This window comes from Oncorhynchus tshawytscha, linkage group LG23 (genome assembly GCF_018296145.1).
Source record: "Oncorhynchus tshawytscha isolate Ot180627B linkage group LG23, Otsh_v2.0, whole genome shotgun sequence".
NCBI classification, from domain to species: Eukaryota; Metazoa; Chordata; class Actinopteri; order Salmoniformes; family Salmonidae; genus Oncorhynchus; species Oncorhynchus tshawytscha.
This window is the reverse complement of record NC_056451.1, coordinates 26,751,399-26,768,603: the sequence shown is the minus strand read 5'-3', so window position 1 is coordinate 26,768,603 and position 17,205 is coordinate 26,751,399. Positions and strand designations below refer to the sequence as shown.

General features: G+C 41.6%; 2 protein-coding genes across 7 annotated transcripts in view; both read left to right on the top strand.

The window, feature by feature from the left end:
- The first annotated feature begins 124 nt into the window (after positions 1–124).
- Positions 125–9,714, top strand: LOC112234896 (inward rectifier potassium channel 2). 2 transcript variants are annotated; one of them, XM_042305075.1, is made up of 4 exons: positions 125–2,013; positions 2,093–3,283; positions 7,048–7,365; positions 7,539–9,714. In XM_042305075.1, exons 2-4 carry the CDS (start codon positions 2,246–2,248, stop codon positions 7,770–7,772), a joined length of 1,590 nt encoding a protein of 529 aa, XP_042161009.1. In that variant the 5' UTR covers positions 125–2,013; positions 2,093–2,245; the 3' UTR covers positions 7,773–9,714. The 2 variants fall into 2 exon arrangements, with proteins under 2 accessions (XP_042161009.1, XP_042161008.1); XM_042305074.1 differs by having other exon boundaries at positions 125–3,283.
- Positions 9,715–15,378: 5,664 nt separating this feature from the next.
- The window catches only part of LOC112234897 (myosin-10-like), a 71,016-nt gene continuing 69,189 nt past the window's right edge, over positions 15,379–17,205 (top strand). For 4 of the 5 annotated variants that reach the window (XM_042305069.1, XM_042305070.1, XM_042305068.1 and 1 more), the window contains exon 1: positions 15,379–15,558. The gene's annotated coding sequence lies outside the window, so the exon portion shown is untranslated. The remainder of the gene's footprint in view (positions 15,559–17,205) is intronic. The other variant, XM_042305071.1, reaches the window with a different exon arrangement.

Genomic DNA, 17,205 nt, shown 5'->3' with positions numbered 1-17,205 from the left:
TCTCTGTGGAAACCTAGAACAGTAGGTAGCATCTGTCTCTGTGTAAACCTAGGACAGTAGGTAACATCTGTCTCTGTGTAAACCTAGGACAACAGGTAACACCTGTCTCTGTGTAAACCTAGGACAGTAGGTAACATCTGTCTCTGTGTAAACCTTGGACAACAGGTAACATCTGTCTCTGTGTAAACCTTGGACAACAGGTAACATCTGTCTATGTGTAAACCTTGGACAGTAGGTAACATCTGTCTCTGTGTAAACCTAGGACAACAGGTAACACCTGTCTCTGTGTAAACCTAGGACAGTAGGTAAAACATGTCTCTGTGTAAACCTTGGACAGTACGTAACACATGTCTCTGAGTAAACCTTGGACAACAGGTAACATCTGTCTCTGTGTAAACCTTGGACAACAGGTAACACCTGTCTCTGTGTAAACCTTGGACAACAGGTAACATCTGTCTTTGTGTAAACCTTGGACAACAGGTAACATCTGTCTCTGTGTAAACCTTGGACAACAGGTAACATCTGTCTCTGTGTAAACCTAGGACACCAGGTAATGACTGTTGCCTTGGTATTCTCCTGTGTTGTGCCTTTGTTGCTCCTAGTCAGGGTGTTACACTGTAAACGGTCTTAGGTGATCTGGTCAAGGTGTTACACTGTAAACTGTCCTCAGGGAGGTGGTCAAGGTGCTACACTGTAAACTGTCCTCAGGGAGCTGGTGAAGTGTTGAACTGTTCCTCAGGAACCTAGTAACATGTTTAGCTTGTTCACTGGGGGTCAAAGACTTGCCAGCGTTCGAAACCCACAGTCCACTGGAAATGTGTACGGAAGGTAAAGTCTAATATCGCAACCAAACATTTTTTATGTCATTTGGATTTGCCCTGAATCAAACCTAGGATATCCTGTTAAAAAAGCAGTCACCTGAGAGAGCCGCAAACATATTTCAAATGTCTCTAAAAGTCTGCTTTTGTTGTGCCAAGAACTCACCACTGACATTTGAGGACTTTTGTGGCTTGGAAAAGAAACTTGGATTTGAGGGGAAACTGCTGGTCACAGTCTCCCACTTGTGAGAGACACTGAGTGAGTATTATTTACACAGTGCATGGCTACTGTAGCTCATAAATGTGTTCCAAGGCCCTGTAGCAAAGGAAACATAGATATAAAAGGGTGGAGGAACATATTCTGACTGATAGGAAGTGAATGGATTGGAATTGTGTACCATTATCTGAATCAATAGTCTAAGGAGTTCCTCCTCTGTTTCAATCTGCCTTGTGTATTTTCCATGACCAAACCACTGGGAAGTGAAGATCATGGAACGTAAGAAACAGCATGTTATTCTTTTCTCTGCTGGTTGCATGTAAGATACGTGTTAGAAACGTAGACCCCGTTTGACTGTACTGTACTGTGGATCTACCCCTGGACTCTGTATTGTCATATTGCACTTTAGTGAATGTGGGGAGTATATATCCTCCTTACTACTACCCCATTGTATCCCCAGCTCTCATCCTTTCAAGCTTCTCAGTTCCTGTAGCCTGCTCAATGTGTTTCCCTTGTGCTGTTTCAAACTGTCAGCAAAACTCCTGCTTCCTCGTAAGATGGCCACAGACTATGGGTCCCTCCTGTTGATACCCTGGACACGTGTGTAACCTCCCTCTTCAGCCCAAAGGAGTGTAAGTACTACAGGGACTATACAGTATTACTGCGAGACTGTCTATCTGCTGCTGTGGAATACGTTTCTGACCAGAGGAGTATATACAGCAACAACTTGACCACTGAGTTTCCTTCAAGAGAATGGAAGGAAGACTGTGAATCAGGACACTGTAGAGCTGTGAGTAACCCTGACTGTTAATAAAAAGTTAGTGGAACAATGATCCGGGAAGTGAGGGAAGTCATCTACTGCTGGATACAGTTTTTCCTCATGGATTTACCTTTACCACATCAGATGGATTACTTTTCACCATAGAAACAGTGGAACTGGAAACAAGTACAGAACACCAGGTTCTTATCAATACCTAGGTGGTCATAAACTCACAAAGCACATAGGAGTTGAGACTACAGCTTCATCAGTGTAAGACAGGTTCTTATTAATACCTAGGTGGTCATAAACTCACAAAGCACATAGGAGTTGAGACTACAGCTTCATCAGTGTAAGACAGGTTCTTATTAATACCTAGGTGGTCATAAACTCACAAAGCACATAGGAGTTGAGACTACAGCTTCATCAGTGTAAGACATTGTACTTAGCACCATGGGAGCGGCGCGTGTTAAGCGACGTTTCAGTGCGGTGGTTGACGGGCTGGTAGACGAGGAGGAAGTCATTAAGCTGGCTCTGAGTGTTGCTGACACGGCCAGGGTGGGGGGGAGCACGGGAGGCTCAGGGAGCCCCACCAGTCTCTCTCCCACACACAACCGAAATGGCAAAGCACTCCCCCTGCAGGGCAACGGCAGCAATGCACGGAGGCCCAGCGGAGCCCTGGAGGCAGGAGGAGGGGAAGGATCGATGAAAGGAGGAGGGCGCTCAGGACTGAGGGGCGGGAGGTGCGGAAGTCTGGGGAGAAGGGGGGAAGGCTGTTCGTCCTCGGACCGAGATTCAACACTGTCGTCCCCTTCCTCCTCAAGCCGCCGGCCCACCCGGCGCTCTAGACTCCGGCCCCGCCACCGCTTTGTGGGCAAGGACGGGCGCTGCAACGTCACCTTCGTCAACATGAGCGAGAGGGGCCAGCGTTACCTCAGCGACCTCTTCACCACCTGCGTGGACATCCGCTGGCGTTGGATGCTAGTCATCTTCTGCCTCTCCTTCCTCCTCTCCTGGCTGCTCTTTGGCTTCGTCTTCTGGCTCATTGCCGCCGCGCACGGGGACTTCGCCATCCGCCTCAACCCCAGCTCGGGTGCCTCTTCCGGGGGAGGAGATGAGTCCGGAGCAGGGGCGGTGGTGGAAGTGGAGGAAACGTGTTTCGTTCAGGTGAACAGCTTTATGGCGGCCTTCCTGTTCTCCCTGGAGACGCAGACATCCATTGGTTACGGCTTCCGCAGCGTGACCGAGGCCTGCCCCCTGGCGGTGATGGCGGTCGTCTTGCAGTGCATTGTGGGCTGCATCATCGACGCCTTCATCATCGGAGCGGTCATGGCGAAGATCGCTAAGCCCAAGAAGCGTAACGAGACGCTGTTGTTCTCTGACACGGCAGTGGTGGCGCTGAGAGACGGGAAACTCTGCATGATGTGGAGGGTGGGGAACCTACGCAAGAGCCACCTGGTAGAGGCACACGTACGTGCACAGCTAATGAAGGTAAGAAAGGAGAGAAGAAGAAGATTGGTTGAGGGATGAAAGAAGGGAGCAAAGATACTGAAGGGGCTGTAAACAGTAGAAGAGGCAGGACACATCAGTAACTGTAAAGATACTGAAGGGGCTGTAAACAGTAGAAGAGGCAGGACACATCAGTAACTGTAAAGATACTGAAGGGGCTGTAAACAGTAGAAGAGGCAGGACACATCAGTAACTGTAAAGATACTGAAGGGGCTGTAAACAGTAGAAGAGGCAGGACACATCAGTAACTGTAAAGATACTGAAGGGGCTGTAAACAGTAGAAGAGGCAGGACACATCAGTAACTGGAGAGATACTGAAGGGGCTGTAAACAGTAGAAGAGGCAGGACACATCAGTAACTGTAAAGATACTGAAGGGGCTGTAAACAGTAGAAGAGGCAGGACACACAGTAACAGTAACTGTAAAGATACTGAAGATACTGGGGCTGTAAACAGTAGAAGAGGCAGGACACATCAGTAACTGTAAAGATACTGAAGGGGCTGTAAACAGTAGAAGAGGCAGGACACATCAGTAACTGGAGAGATACTGAAGGGGCTGTAAACAGTAGAAGAGGCAGGACACATCAGTAACTGTAAAGATACTGAAGGGGCTGTAAACAGTAGAAGAGGCAGGACACATCAGTAACTGTAAAGATACTGAAGGGTCTGTAAACAGTAGAAGAGGCAGGACACATCAGTAACTGTAAAGATACTGAAGGGGCTGTAAACAGTAGAAGAGGCAGGACACATCAGTAACTGTAAAGATACTGAAGGGGCTGTAAACAGTAGAAGAGGCAGGACACATCAGTAACTGTAAAGATACTGAAGGGGCTGTAAACAGTAGAAGAGGCAGGACACATCAGTAACTGTAAAGATACTGAAGGGGCTGTAAACAGTAGAAGAGGCAGGACACATCAGTAACTGTAGTAACTGTAAAGATACTGAAGGGGCTGTAAACAGTAGAAGAGGCAGGACACATCAGTAACTGTAAAGATACTGAAGGGGCTGTAAACAGTAGAAGAGGCAGGACACATCAGTAACTGTAAAGATACTGAAGGGGCTGTAAACAGTAGAAGAGACAGGACACATCAGTAACTGTAAAGATACTGAAGGGGCTGTAAACAGTAGAAGAGGCAGGACACATCAGTAACTGTAAAGATACTGAAGGGGCTGTAAACAGTAGAAGAGGCAGGACACATCAGTAACTGTAAAGATACTGAAGGGGCTGTAAACAGTAGAAGAGGCAGGACACATCAGTAACTGTAAAGATACTGAAGGGGCTGTAAACAGTAGAAGAGGCAGGACACATCAGTAACTGTAAAGATACTGAAGGGGCTGTAAAACAGTAGAAGAGGCAGGACACATCAGTAACTGTAAAGACACTGAAGGGGCTGTAAACAGTAGAAGAGGCAGGACACATCAGTAACTGTAAAGATACTGAAGGGGCTGTAAACAGTAGAAGAGGCAGGACACATCAGTAACTGTAAAGATACTGAAGGGGCTGTAAACAGTAGAAGAGGCAGGACACATCAGTAACTGTAAAGATGCTGAAGGGGCTGTAAACAGTAGAAGAGGCAGGACACACCAGTAACTGTAAAGATACTGAAGGGTCTGTAAACAGTAGAAGAGGCAGGACACATCAGTAACTATATTAACAATTCTGGAGAGAGAGAGAGATGGAAAGTGATGGGGAGCAGTACAGAGGGAGAGAGAGAGAGAGAGAGCGAGAGAGAGAGATGGAAAGTGATGGGGATAAGTAGAGAGGGAGAGGGAAAGAGAGAGACAGAGAGAGATATGGAAAGTGATGGGGAGAAGTAGAGAGGGAGAGGGAGAGATGGAAAGTGGTGGGGAGAAGTAGAGGGGAGAAGTAGAGAGGGAAGAGAGAGAGAGAGAGAGAGAGAGAGAGAGATGGATGATGGATGGATGGATGGATGGATGGATGGATGGATGGATGGATGGATGGATGGATGGAATGGATGGATGGGGAGGATGGATGGAGATGGATGGATGGAGGAGGGATGGATGATGGAAAGTGGTGGGGAGAGGGAGAGGGAGTAGAGATGGAAAGAGAGAGAGAGAGAGAGAGAGAGAGATAGATGGATGGATGGAAAGTGATGGGGAGAAGTAGAGAGGGAGAGAGAGCGATGGAAAGTGATGGGGAGAAGTAGAGGGAGAGGGAGAGAGAGAGAGAGAGAGAGAGAGAGAGAGAGAGAGAGAGAGAGAGAGAGAGAGAGATGGAAAGTGATGGGGAGAAGTAGAGAGGGAGAGGGAGAGAGAGAGAGAGATGGATGGATGGATGGATGGAAAGTGATGGGGAGAAGTAGAGAGGGAGAGAGAGCGATGGAAAGTGATGGGGAGAAGTAGAGGGAGAGGGAGAGAGAGAGAGAGAGAGAGAGAGAGAGACAGAGAGAGAGAGAGAGAGAGAGAGAGATGGAAAGTGATGGGGAGAAGTAGAGAGGGAGAGGAGAGAGAGAGAGATGGAAAGTGATGTGGAGAAGTAGAGAGGGAGAGCGAGAGAGAGAGTGATATCGGCGAGGCCATCTGGACTGTACTCTGATGTCTGTGGTTAATGAGAGCTTGTTTTATTCTCCCTCAGGGGTTTAGAAGATTTACCAAGGGATTCATTTCCCTGGATTCTTTAACTCAAAACCTCTGTGTGTGTGTGTGTGTGTGTGTGTGTGTGTGTGTGTGTGTGTGTGTGTGTGTGTGTGTGTGTGTGTGTGTGTGTGTGTGTGTGTGTGTGTGTGTGTGTGTGTGTGTGTGTGTGCGTGTGTGTATGGTTCTGTCTTTGTACTGTATATAGATAATACTCTTTTCTGGCCATCTGTTAGCAATTTTGGTGAAAGTTTGCGTGGTGGTGTGTGTTCTGACATATTGTCTGCCGGTCTGTATCTATTGTGTTTCATGTGGCCCCTACCTACCACTGCTTTCATTGTCCTGTGGGTTGTAAAGCTCTAGAGCAGGGAGGTGAAGAGAGGGACATTTAGATCTTCTTAAAAGCTTGATCATGTCAAAGTTCAGACGGGGCAGCTTTGATAAGTTTTGGGGGATCATGGCAGAATTGTGTTTCTCAGTGCTGAGGCTGGGGATTGGCTCCTGAAAAAGGTTGTGTAGTAAGCCCAGGCCTGTGGAGTTTGGCTGCAGACTGGTGTTTCTCAGTGCTGAGGCTGAGGATTGGCTCCTGAAAAAGGTTGTGTAGTAAGCCTAGACCTGTGGAGTTTGGCTGTAGACTGGTGTTTCTCAGTGCTGAGGCTGAGGATAGGCTCCTGAAAAAGGTTGTGTAGTAAGCCTAGACCTGTGGAGTTTGGCTGTAGACTGGTGTTTCTCAGTGCTGAGGCTGGGGATTGGCTCCTGAAAAAGGTTGTGTAGTAAGCCTAGACCTGTGGAGTTTGGCTGTAGACTGGTGTTTCTCAGTGCTGAGGCTGGGGATTGGCTCCTGAAAAAGGTTGTGTAGTAAGCCTAGACCTGTGGAGTTTGGCTGTAGACTGGTGTTTCTCAGTGCTGAGGCTGGGGATTGGCTCCTGAAAAAGGTTGTGTAGTAAGCCTAGACCTGTGGAGTTTGGCTGCAGACTGGTGCAGCCAAGAAATATAGGCAGGCGAGAGCTTTCTGTGGAACATAACACTTAAGACTTTGGACTGAACAATACAATATGTTCCTGTAAACAATGTAAAAACTAAACACTTAATCACTAACCTCATACCCTCTGTACTTCCCTTTCTCTACCCCTGTTCTTTCCCCCTCCCCCAGCCGAGGGTGACCCCAGAGGGAGAGTTCCTCCCGCTGGACAACGAGGACATCAACGTAGGATTCGACACGGGAACCGACCGCATCTTCCTGGTTTCCCCGGTAACCATCGTCCACGAGATCGACGATGAGTCGCCGTTTTTCGAGATGGACCGTCGGACTCTGGAGGGCGACGCGGAGCTGGAGGTGGTGGTCATTCTGGAGGGTATGGTGGAGGCCACAGCCATGACCACACAGTGTCGCAGCTCCTACCTCGCCTCCGAGATCCTCTGGGGTCACCGCTTCGAACCTGTGCTCTTCGAGAGGAAGAACTGTTACCAGGTAAGAGGGGGAGAGGTCCTATAGAAACAGAAGAGGAAAGAGTTTCTCATCCTCTAGCTTCGTTGTTACGTTTTCCCTTTTCTCTACATTTTAGCCATTCAGCAGAACTTCTTATCCAGGGTGACCCTTCTCTTTTTCTTATCCAGAGTGACCCCTCTCTTTTTCTTATCCAGGTGGACTACTCGTTCTTCCACCGGACCTATGAGATTCCCAGCACACCCTCTTGCAGCGCTAAAGAGTTGGCCGAGCAGAAGTACATCCAGGGCTCACGCTCCTCCTTCTGCTACGAGAACGAAGTAGCCCTGCAGCTCGTCTCCCCTGACAATGACCCTGAGGGCAACCCTGGCGGCTGCCCCTCCTCCCTGACCCACCGATCCTCCCTCTCACAACCCACCCACACTAACTAGGGAGGCGACAGGCAGAGGGGACAGGAAGTGACTTAGGATCCACAGGAAGTCAGGGACAGACAGAGGGAGAGAGAGGCAGAAAGAGAGACAGGCTTCATAGGGAAAGAGACCAACGTAGAGAAAGGTAAGTAGAAGATTTAGGGAAAAGGACAACATTGAGAGACTGAAGTTGTGAGAGGTGTAGAAAGACAAACAGAAGACACCACAAAGACGCAGAGAGACAGAGATACTGTATACTGTCAAACAGAGAGAGAAAAGGACAGACAGATAGGACAGAACAGGAGAGAGAGGGATAGAAAGAGAGAGAGAATTGTCTTTGAAAGGGGTAGATGGGCTGCTGCTACTCTAACTGTGTTGGCTGATTTGGACATAGCGATCTTTCAGAATCATTATGAACCCGTCTGTCTCAGACCCGTCCCGTCAACCAACCGCTACATTCACCACTGGCTCCAGCACCTAGCTGACCACACATACAACACTGACCCCTATTGGCTTCAGTCTGTACCTGCAGCTCCTGTTCAGTTACAACTCACACTGGACACATGGGAGTAAGGTGAAGTTGCCCCATAGACACTGAGCTATGATCAGTTTAGTGTTTCTGCCCCCTAATGGTGAAGGTTAGGTTTTGGAGAGGCTAAGCTGATCCTAGATCTGTGCCTACGGATAACTTCTACACCAAACCTGTTGATGTTGAATACTGTGTGAGAGAATGAGGTAAAACGGTGTATATCTACACATTGAGGGATGTTTGTTATGAACTGAATGAGAAGGCATTATTGATATGTTTTTGATTCTGCTGATTTGTGTTCTGTCAAGGTTTGAGCAGGTCTGTTGTGTTAGACTGATATGTAGCAAAATGGATACAGAGAAACAGCTGAAAATAAGCAGCGGTTTTAAGCTGTTTCTTTGACTTGTACTGTATGTTGTTATTCTGTATTTATAATGCAAGACTATTATATATTTGCTTTATTTAATCAAACATGTTGCTTGTTCAACTGGGTGCAGTGTCAGCACAAAACCATATGAGTGCATCGTCTGGTAACATGTGATTTGAAGGTCTACTTCTAAACTTATGATTGATTGTTTAATATGGTTAACTATGGTTAACAAACAAAGGTTTATAAGTACTTTGTATGCAGAACTTTGATGAAAATGTTACCTTGTGTTATTTAAAAATTCTACAGTACCCAGCTGAAGGGACAATCTTATGTTAATGTTTACCTCTGTCTTGAATATGAGATTCTCTCACCTGAGATTCTGTGTTCCTCAAACATTTAACTTTGTATGATTTTCCTCAGTATTTTCCTTATTTAGTTCATTTGCTGAATACTGTATATTTGGTAGAATTTGAAGGGGGAAATGGAGGGATGTTAAAGGTAGACTCAGCGATATGACGTAGATGCAGAAAGTAAACAGCATAGTGGGTCAATTTCCACAACAACTAAGAGTGTTGAAGTGTGAGGCTCAACTCCTCCGCTGTTTAAATACATAGTGAGGGTGTTCCATACCGGTAAAACATGAGCCTATCACAATAATGGAAACAAAATGTTGCCGAGGCTGAGATGGATGGCTGACACTGAGACGCGCGCGGACAGTAGTGGACGCATACATTCTGGCCTAATGACAATCACCAAAATGTCATTACACTTGTTGGTGTTTTGTGTAACAGAGGTCTCTTTCCATCCACCACTGTTTGGGGGCTGGATACATGTTGAGACTGGATGAACATGTAAAGGAGCCCTTTGAAGTGATAGTTTGGCAATCAGATGAAAACATCATGACTGGTGGTTTGTGCCACAGTAGAAGGTAATACATTTTAAAAGTTAAATAACACATCTTTAGTACGAGGCCCACAGAGATCCTAATGAATGAATAGAGATTCTATATGGAATGAATAGAGATTCTATATGTAATGAATGAATAGAGATTCTATATGTAATGAATGAATAGAGATTCTATATGGAATGAATGAATAGAGATTCTATATGGAATGAATGAATAGAGATTCTATATGTAATGAATGAATAGAGATTCTATATGTAATGAATGAATAGAGATTCTATATGGAATGAATGAATAGAGATTCTATATGTAATGAATGAATAGAGATTCTATATGTAATGAATGAATAGAGATTCTATATGTAATGAATGAATAGAGATTCTATATGGAATGAATGAATAGAGATTCTATATGTAATGAATGAATAGAGATTCTATATGTAATGAATGAATAGAGATTCTATATGTAATGAATGAATAGAGATTCTATATGTAATGAATGAATAGAGATTCTATATGTAATGAATGAATAGAGATTCTATATGTAATGAATGAATAGAGATTCTATATGTAATGAATGAATAGAGATTCTATATGTAATGAATGAATAGAGATTCTATATGTAATGAATGAATAGAGATTCTATATGTAATGAATGAATAGAGATTCTATATGTAATGAATGAATAGAGATTCTATATGTAATGAATGAATAGAGATTCTATATGTAATGAAATGAATGAATGAATGAATAGATTCTATATGTAATGAATGAATAGAGATTCTATATGTAATGAATGAATAGAGATTCTATATGTAATGAATGAATAGAGATTCTATATGTAATGAATGAATAGAGATTCTATATGGAATGAATGAATAATGAGATTCTATATGGAATGAATGAATAGAGATTCTATATGTAATGAATGAATAGAGATTCTATATGTAATGAATGAATAGAGATTCTATATGTAATGAATGAATAGAGATTCTATATGTGAATGAATGAATAGAATATTCTATTTGTAATGAATGAATAGAGATTCTATATGTAATGAATGAATAGGGATTCTATATGTAATGAATGAATAGAGATTCTATATGTAATGAATGAATAGAGATTCTATATGTAATGAATGAATAGAGATTCTATATGTAATGAATGAATAGAGATTCTATATGTAATGAATGAATAGAGATTCTATATGTAATGAATGAATAGAGATTCTATATGTAATGAATGAATAGAGATTCTATATGTAATGAATGAATAGAGATTCTATATGTAATGAATGAATAGAGATTCTATATGGAATGAATGAATAGAGATTCTATATGGAATGAATGAATAGATTCTATATGTAATGAATGAATAGAGATTCTATATGGAATGAATGAATATAGATTCTATATGGAATGTATGAATAGAGATTCTATTTGTAATAAATGAATAGAGATTCTATATGTAATGAATGAATAGGGATTCTATATGTAATGAATGAATATATTCTATATGTAATGAATGAATAGAGATTCTATATGTAATGAATGAATAGAGATTCTATATGGAATGAATGAATAAAGATTCTATATGGAATGAATGAATAGATTCTATATGTAATGAATGAATAGAGATTCTATATGTAATGAATGAATAATATATGTAATGAATAATGAATAGAGATTCTATATGTAATGAATGAATAGAGATTCTATATGTAATGAATGAATAGAGATTCTATATGTAATGAATGAATAGATATTCTATATGTAATGAATGAATAGAGATTCTATATGTAATGAATGAATAGAGATTCTATATGTAATGAATGAATAGAGATTCTATATGGAATGTATGAATAGAGATTCTATTTGTAATAAATGAATAGAGATTCTATATGTAATGAATGAATAAAGATTCTATATGTAATGTATGAATAGAGATTCTATTTGTAATAAATGAATAGAGATTCTATATGTAATGAATGAATAGGGATTCTATATGTAATGAATGAATATATTCTATATGTAATGAATGAATAGAGATTCTATATGTAATGAATGAATAGAGATTCTATATGGAATGAATGAATAAAGATTCTATATGGAATGAATGAATAGAGATTCTATATGGAATGAATGAATAGAGATTCTATATGTAATGAATGAATAGAGATTCTATATGTAATGAATGAATAGAGATTCTATATGTAATGAATGAATAGAGATTCTATATGGAATGAATGAATAGAGATTCTATATGGAATGAATGAATAGAGATTCTATATGTAATGAATGAATAGAGATTCTATATGGAATGAATGAATAAAGATTCTATATGTAATGAATGAATAGAGATTCTATATGGAATGAATGAATATAGATTCTATATGGAATGAATGAATAAAGATTCTATATGGAATGAATGAATAAAGATTCTATATGGAATGAATGAATAGAGATTCTATATGGAATGAATGAATAAAATAGATTCTATATGGAATGAATGAATAGAGATTCTATATGGAATGAATGAATAAAGATTCTATATGGAATGAATGAATAGAGATTCTATATGGAATGAATGAATAAAGATTCTATATGGAATGAATGAATAAAGATTCTATATGGAATGAATGAATAGAGATTCTATATGGAATGAATGAATAGAGATTCTATATGGAATGAATGAATAAAGATTCTATATGGAATGAATGAATAGAGATTCTATATGTAATGAATGAATAGAGATTCTATATGGAATGAATGAATAATGAGATTCTATATGATTCTATATGGAATGAATGAATAGAGATTCTATATGTAATGAATGAATAAAGATTCTATATGGAATGAATGAATAAAGATTCTATATGGAATGAATGAATAGAGATTCTATATGGAATGAATGAATAGAGATTCTATATGTAATGAATGAATAGAGATTCTATATGTAATGAATGAATAGAGATTCTATATGTAATGAATGAATAGAGATTCTATATGTAATGAATGAATAGAGATTCTATATGGAATGAATGAATAGAGATTCTATATGTAATGAATGAATAGAGATTCTATATGGTATGAATGAATAGAGATTCTATATGGAATTGTGTGATCATGTGAACATAGGAGGTCCCATACTGGGAAGAAATGACATCTACTTTCACCCGTGTGTGTGTGACTGTGAGAGTGAAGTCCTGCATCTCACTCATCTCAATAACTGCAGTGCTGCTCGTGGCAACGTCATTTAGCTGAGTTTACCTTTAAGGTGACATTGTTGGAAGTGTCCAGGCCTTGGCAGAGCACCCTAAGCTGGGACTGGAAATGGACCGTAAACCTGTTGGACTGCCATGACCACTGGAAGCATGTACTGAGGACCTGAAACGTACAACTGTCACTTCACTGCAGTACGTTTACATAAGGAAAACCTCCCTGACCACTCCCTACATCTTCCTGTTCTTACTGTAAACTGTGAGGGCTCACAACTGCACTGGCGAACCACCTGAGGAGGAATTTAATTTCTGTGACATTCTGTTCTCTGAGAGAGGTTCTGTTCAAAGAATTAGAATGGATGACTAATCCTGAATTCTATGATTCTGCTTTGGTTGGTGTCTGTCTCACACTATGTGGGAGACTAATGCATTGGGTGGTGGCTTCAAAAAGAAGTCTATGGTGTTATTCTATAACTAGCACAAGATTTGCAATGTTCAAATTAGATGTTTTTATTGCCTGTCTATTTTGTTGAATCGTGTAACTCTTCTGAAAGTGATGGTTTCTGAAATATGTATACTGATGTTATTGAGAGATGAAGAGTTCTAACTTCTACGTCGCTACTACCACAATATTTAGTCACACTTTACATTAAGTTAAACTGCCATGTGTGGTATTACATAATAACTAAGCCATTATTTCAAATAGAATCTATTCAGTTTCCTTTTGCAGTATTACAATTCAAAATCATTGGGTTATGCACCTTACCAGCAGATACCATGCACAATATATCATGAATCTACATGATACGTAAAGTGTAAAGTGTTGACCAATTGTCTTGACCACTAGATGACACAACAGGGCTGTAATGTTCTACCTACTACAAGGACAGACAACTCTGAAACTTTTACTTGCATCTTTGCACAGAAGTAAGTTGACACTATGGACACCACGTACATACAAAGCACTCTAAAAGCAAACAAACGGCTATTGAAATGGCATTTTAAGACGTCACATACTGTATATGGAAAGCAGCACTTCACACACACTGACCTTTTGACCAGGAAACATGGATATTTCACCTTTTAAAGCAGATTCCATGATATGATTTACAACCATATTGATCGGTTATAGTTGGTGTTCTTGACATTTATTCAACTTCCGTGTCCTTCCTTATTTTCCTATGTCTCCATGGCCACCGAGTTCTATTTATAGGTGAATGGCCAGTCCTGTCTGCTCCACTTCCTGTGTGTGTGGGGGGGGTACTTGAATCCTGACCACCAGGACTCTGACCTCTTGACCTCTGCGTTAGTCTTTTTTTTTACGCATCCCACACAACAACAACATAGCCAGATGGATTACTTGATGACTTCCTGGTTGGTTGCTTTATTAGATTCCAGAATAAAACTCTGATATTGCAGGTCACGGTATGTTGGGATGTACGTTAGTGGAATCAGGTTGTTACTAGCTGTGCTCTATTATTATTTTCTACAGATACCACTGTATATGTTTCCCATCCTTCTCTGTTGTATCACAAAATAATAATAATTTCACTACTGTTTGTGGCAGAAAGCACTTCCATGTGAAAAAGAATGGCACTATAGAGCAAATAAAACACATTGATTGATTATGAGTCAATTCTGGTTTATTTTGTACTTGAGTCTCAGATTCTCTCATTGTCAAATAAGAGTCTAATTTATTGGTTGCTGAATGGAAAGGTGTAGTTGGTCACAACATAGGCCTGAATATCTGTAAAAGACTGCCGCCATTACAATACAGTGAATTACTGTGTCTTTACTGTGCAAGGTGTGCAGGCTTGTAAACTACATAGAATATGTTGTCACATGTTTATTACCTAAAAACAAATTTTTTAAAAATCCTAATGCAACAGAAATGATCTATTTTTAGAAGAATACCTAGTCCTATATAATCAGAATAATTGATGAGCAAAGACTGGTGCACCGGTTTTGTCTTTAAATGGCAAACCCCTTTGACTCTTAAGACTCGGAGACACGGTAACTGTGTTACTACTGTTCGTAGGAATCTGGGACGGTCGCCTCTTTTAGTAGCCCGGCTTTTCCAATAGACAGTCCTTATGCACAGGTCTAAGATCAGCTTAGTACTGTCTCCAAACCTAGCATTAACCATTAAATTAAACCCAAACCCGACCTTAGATCAATGTCTAGGGACTATTCCGTCCCTCTCCGAGTGACAGACAAGGGATGCTGTCATCAACAAAGAGCGTGCAAATCTCCCTACCCCACCGCGAGAAAACTGCATGGGCACCTGCTACTTTACTCCAATTGGGCATTCCACACGTCCGTCAGACTGATGGGACTGCCCAATATTTTGTTTGATTGGTTAGGATTTGTGGCAATTGGGATCTCTCAAGATCCCATTTGTTGTCGCTTGTATCTGTGCCAGTGAAGGGGCTGGACGGGATCGTCTCATTCAATGGGCGGGGATTCACAGCAGTTGTAGATTTTCATTCGAAGACTCTATTTATAAAGCGGGACTTAAATGTAAGTTATTTTTTATTGGTGTATAGACAGGAAGTGATTGTGCTGCCCTGAAGCCGGCGCTTCGCCCTCACCCTTCTGTCTGTCTGTTTTATGATCAGTAGAATGTGTGTGTGCGGCTTCGACTGAGAGAGCGGTGTAATGATAAAAGCCGCATTTGCGGTACCCTCCTCTTACCTCATATAAATCAGGAAAAAACGGAGAAACCGTCTTATTTCGTTCCTCCTCGAGCCCTAGACTTATCCACGTCTCGGAGAACATTGTGAAGGTGAGATATTTAGTTACCAATAGCCAACTCTAATTCAGTCGTAGTTAGTCTAATATCCTGCACGGCGACGCATCATATTTCATTGGTGTTGGCTACTTGCTAACCTAGCTAGGTTAGTCTAAATGCGGGTGGAATAACGCCGAAAATTACACCCAATAGGGTACATTCCAGCGGCGTGCTGCCTGGCCCTCCGGTTAGCATGCAGGCCCACGATTGGCACAAAACGATCACATAGCAAACCGAAAATAATTGTAAGCTGTTAGACAAGAGAATGCAAGCAGTTGTAAATATGTAGCTTTATTAATGAAGGGTTTATTATAAGTATATTATTATAACGATATTATGTATTTTTATCCGTAAGATATTCGTATTATTAACCTATTATTATTAATATTATTATTAGGTTATTATTTAACCCACATTAGTGACTGACCACCCCAAAGCTAACTGTAAGGCTAAATTCCATGCGCTCTCTTTAATGTGGTCCATTGAGTCTATCATTAAGCTATATGCTATAACGAATCCTCTAATCATTATTCATACCTCATGCTCGAGGTGTGGTTGGCGTTTGGCTTCATGGCTTTTGTCGGGTGGTATGGTGTTGCAGGTAGTAGAATGGGATTCTTTCGTATGGCTCCCGTTAGCGGACGCACTAATATTTTGGATGGGGGAACTTGCTAGTGTGTCTGTCTGCCAGCGACAGTTTCAGGCGGTGGTTGAGTCACAATGTCACCTCTGCCTCAACACTCGCCCCCCCCACCACTACCACTCACACTCACACACACACACAACCACACACACATTCCTCCCGCACCCCCGCATTGACCTCCACACAAACCCCGCAAGTATTGTCTTTAATACTGCACAGTGGTGGTGTATTGGGGAGTGTGCTTAGTTTAGTGTTGCTATGGAAAAAATAAATGGTCTTATTAGGTTTTAGACACCTGGCTGAGTGAGCTACAGTAGCCTGGTCAGCCAGTGATGGACGCCCAAAGACAGCCTTGTTCAGATGTGCTATAAGCTTTTGTTATAATGATAAATGCAGACAGACATGTATAAACAGATGATAAGGAATGCCTCAGGATATCTGATGACTATTTCTGGCCATCCTTCATCTTCCTTCTCTCATCAGTTAGGAAGCTGCACTCTGTCTCTCTGTTTGGAGTGACTCATCAACACTAATCTGCTGTGTGTACACAGTATGACAGACAGATAGGAGTAGGTGTCAGTGCAGGTGTAGACCTACTCAGGCCGGAGACAGAGGGACAGACAGAATGACACGGGAGGAATCAGGACGGTCTGGGTGGAGAGAGTAGACACCTTATCTGTGATGACAGACAGCAACAGACCTTGTGTTTTGGGTCGGGTTGACACTCAGACTCACTTTATGTAATGTATGCAGAGGGGTTCTGCTTCAATCCAAATGATGAGTTGTCATTTATTGGGGTAGACAATATCAGTGTCCTTTAGGAGCCAATAAAGATATAAACAAGCAGTCTATAGATGATTGACACCCTCAGACCAATCACTAAATCAATCCATACTAGTTTTCAGAGACTTCTGAGAAATGGCCTATATGGCAGACTCAGCTGTAGTTCAGACGTGTTTTAACACTACCTATGAGGTATACTCTCTTTCCTTCAGTCT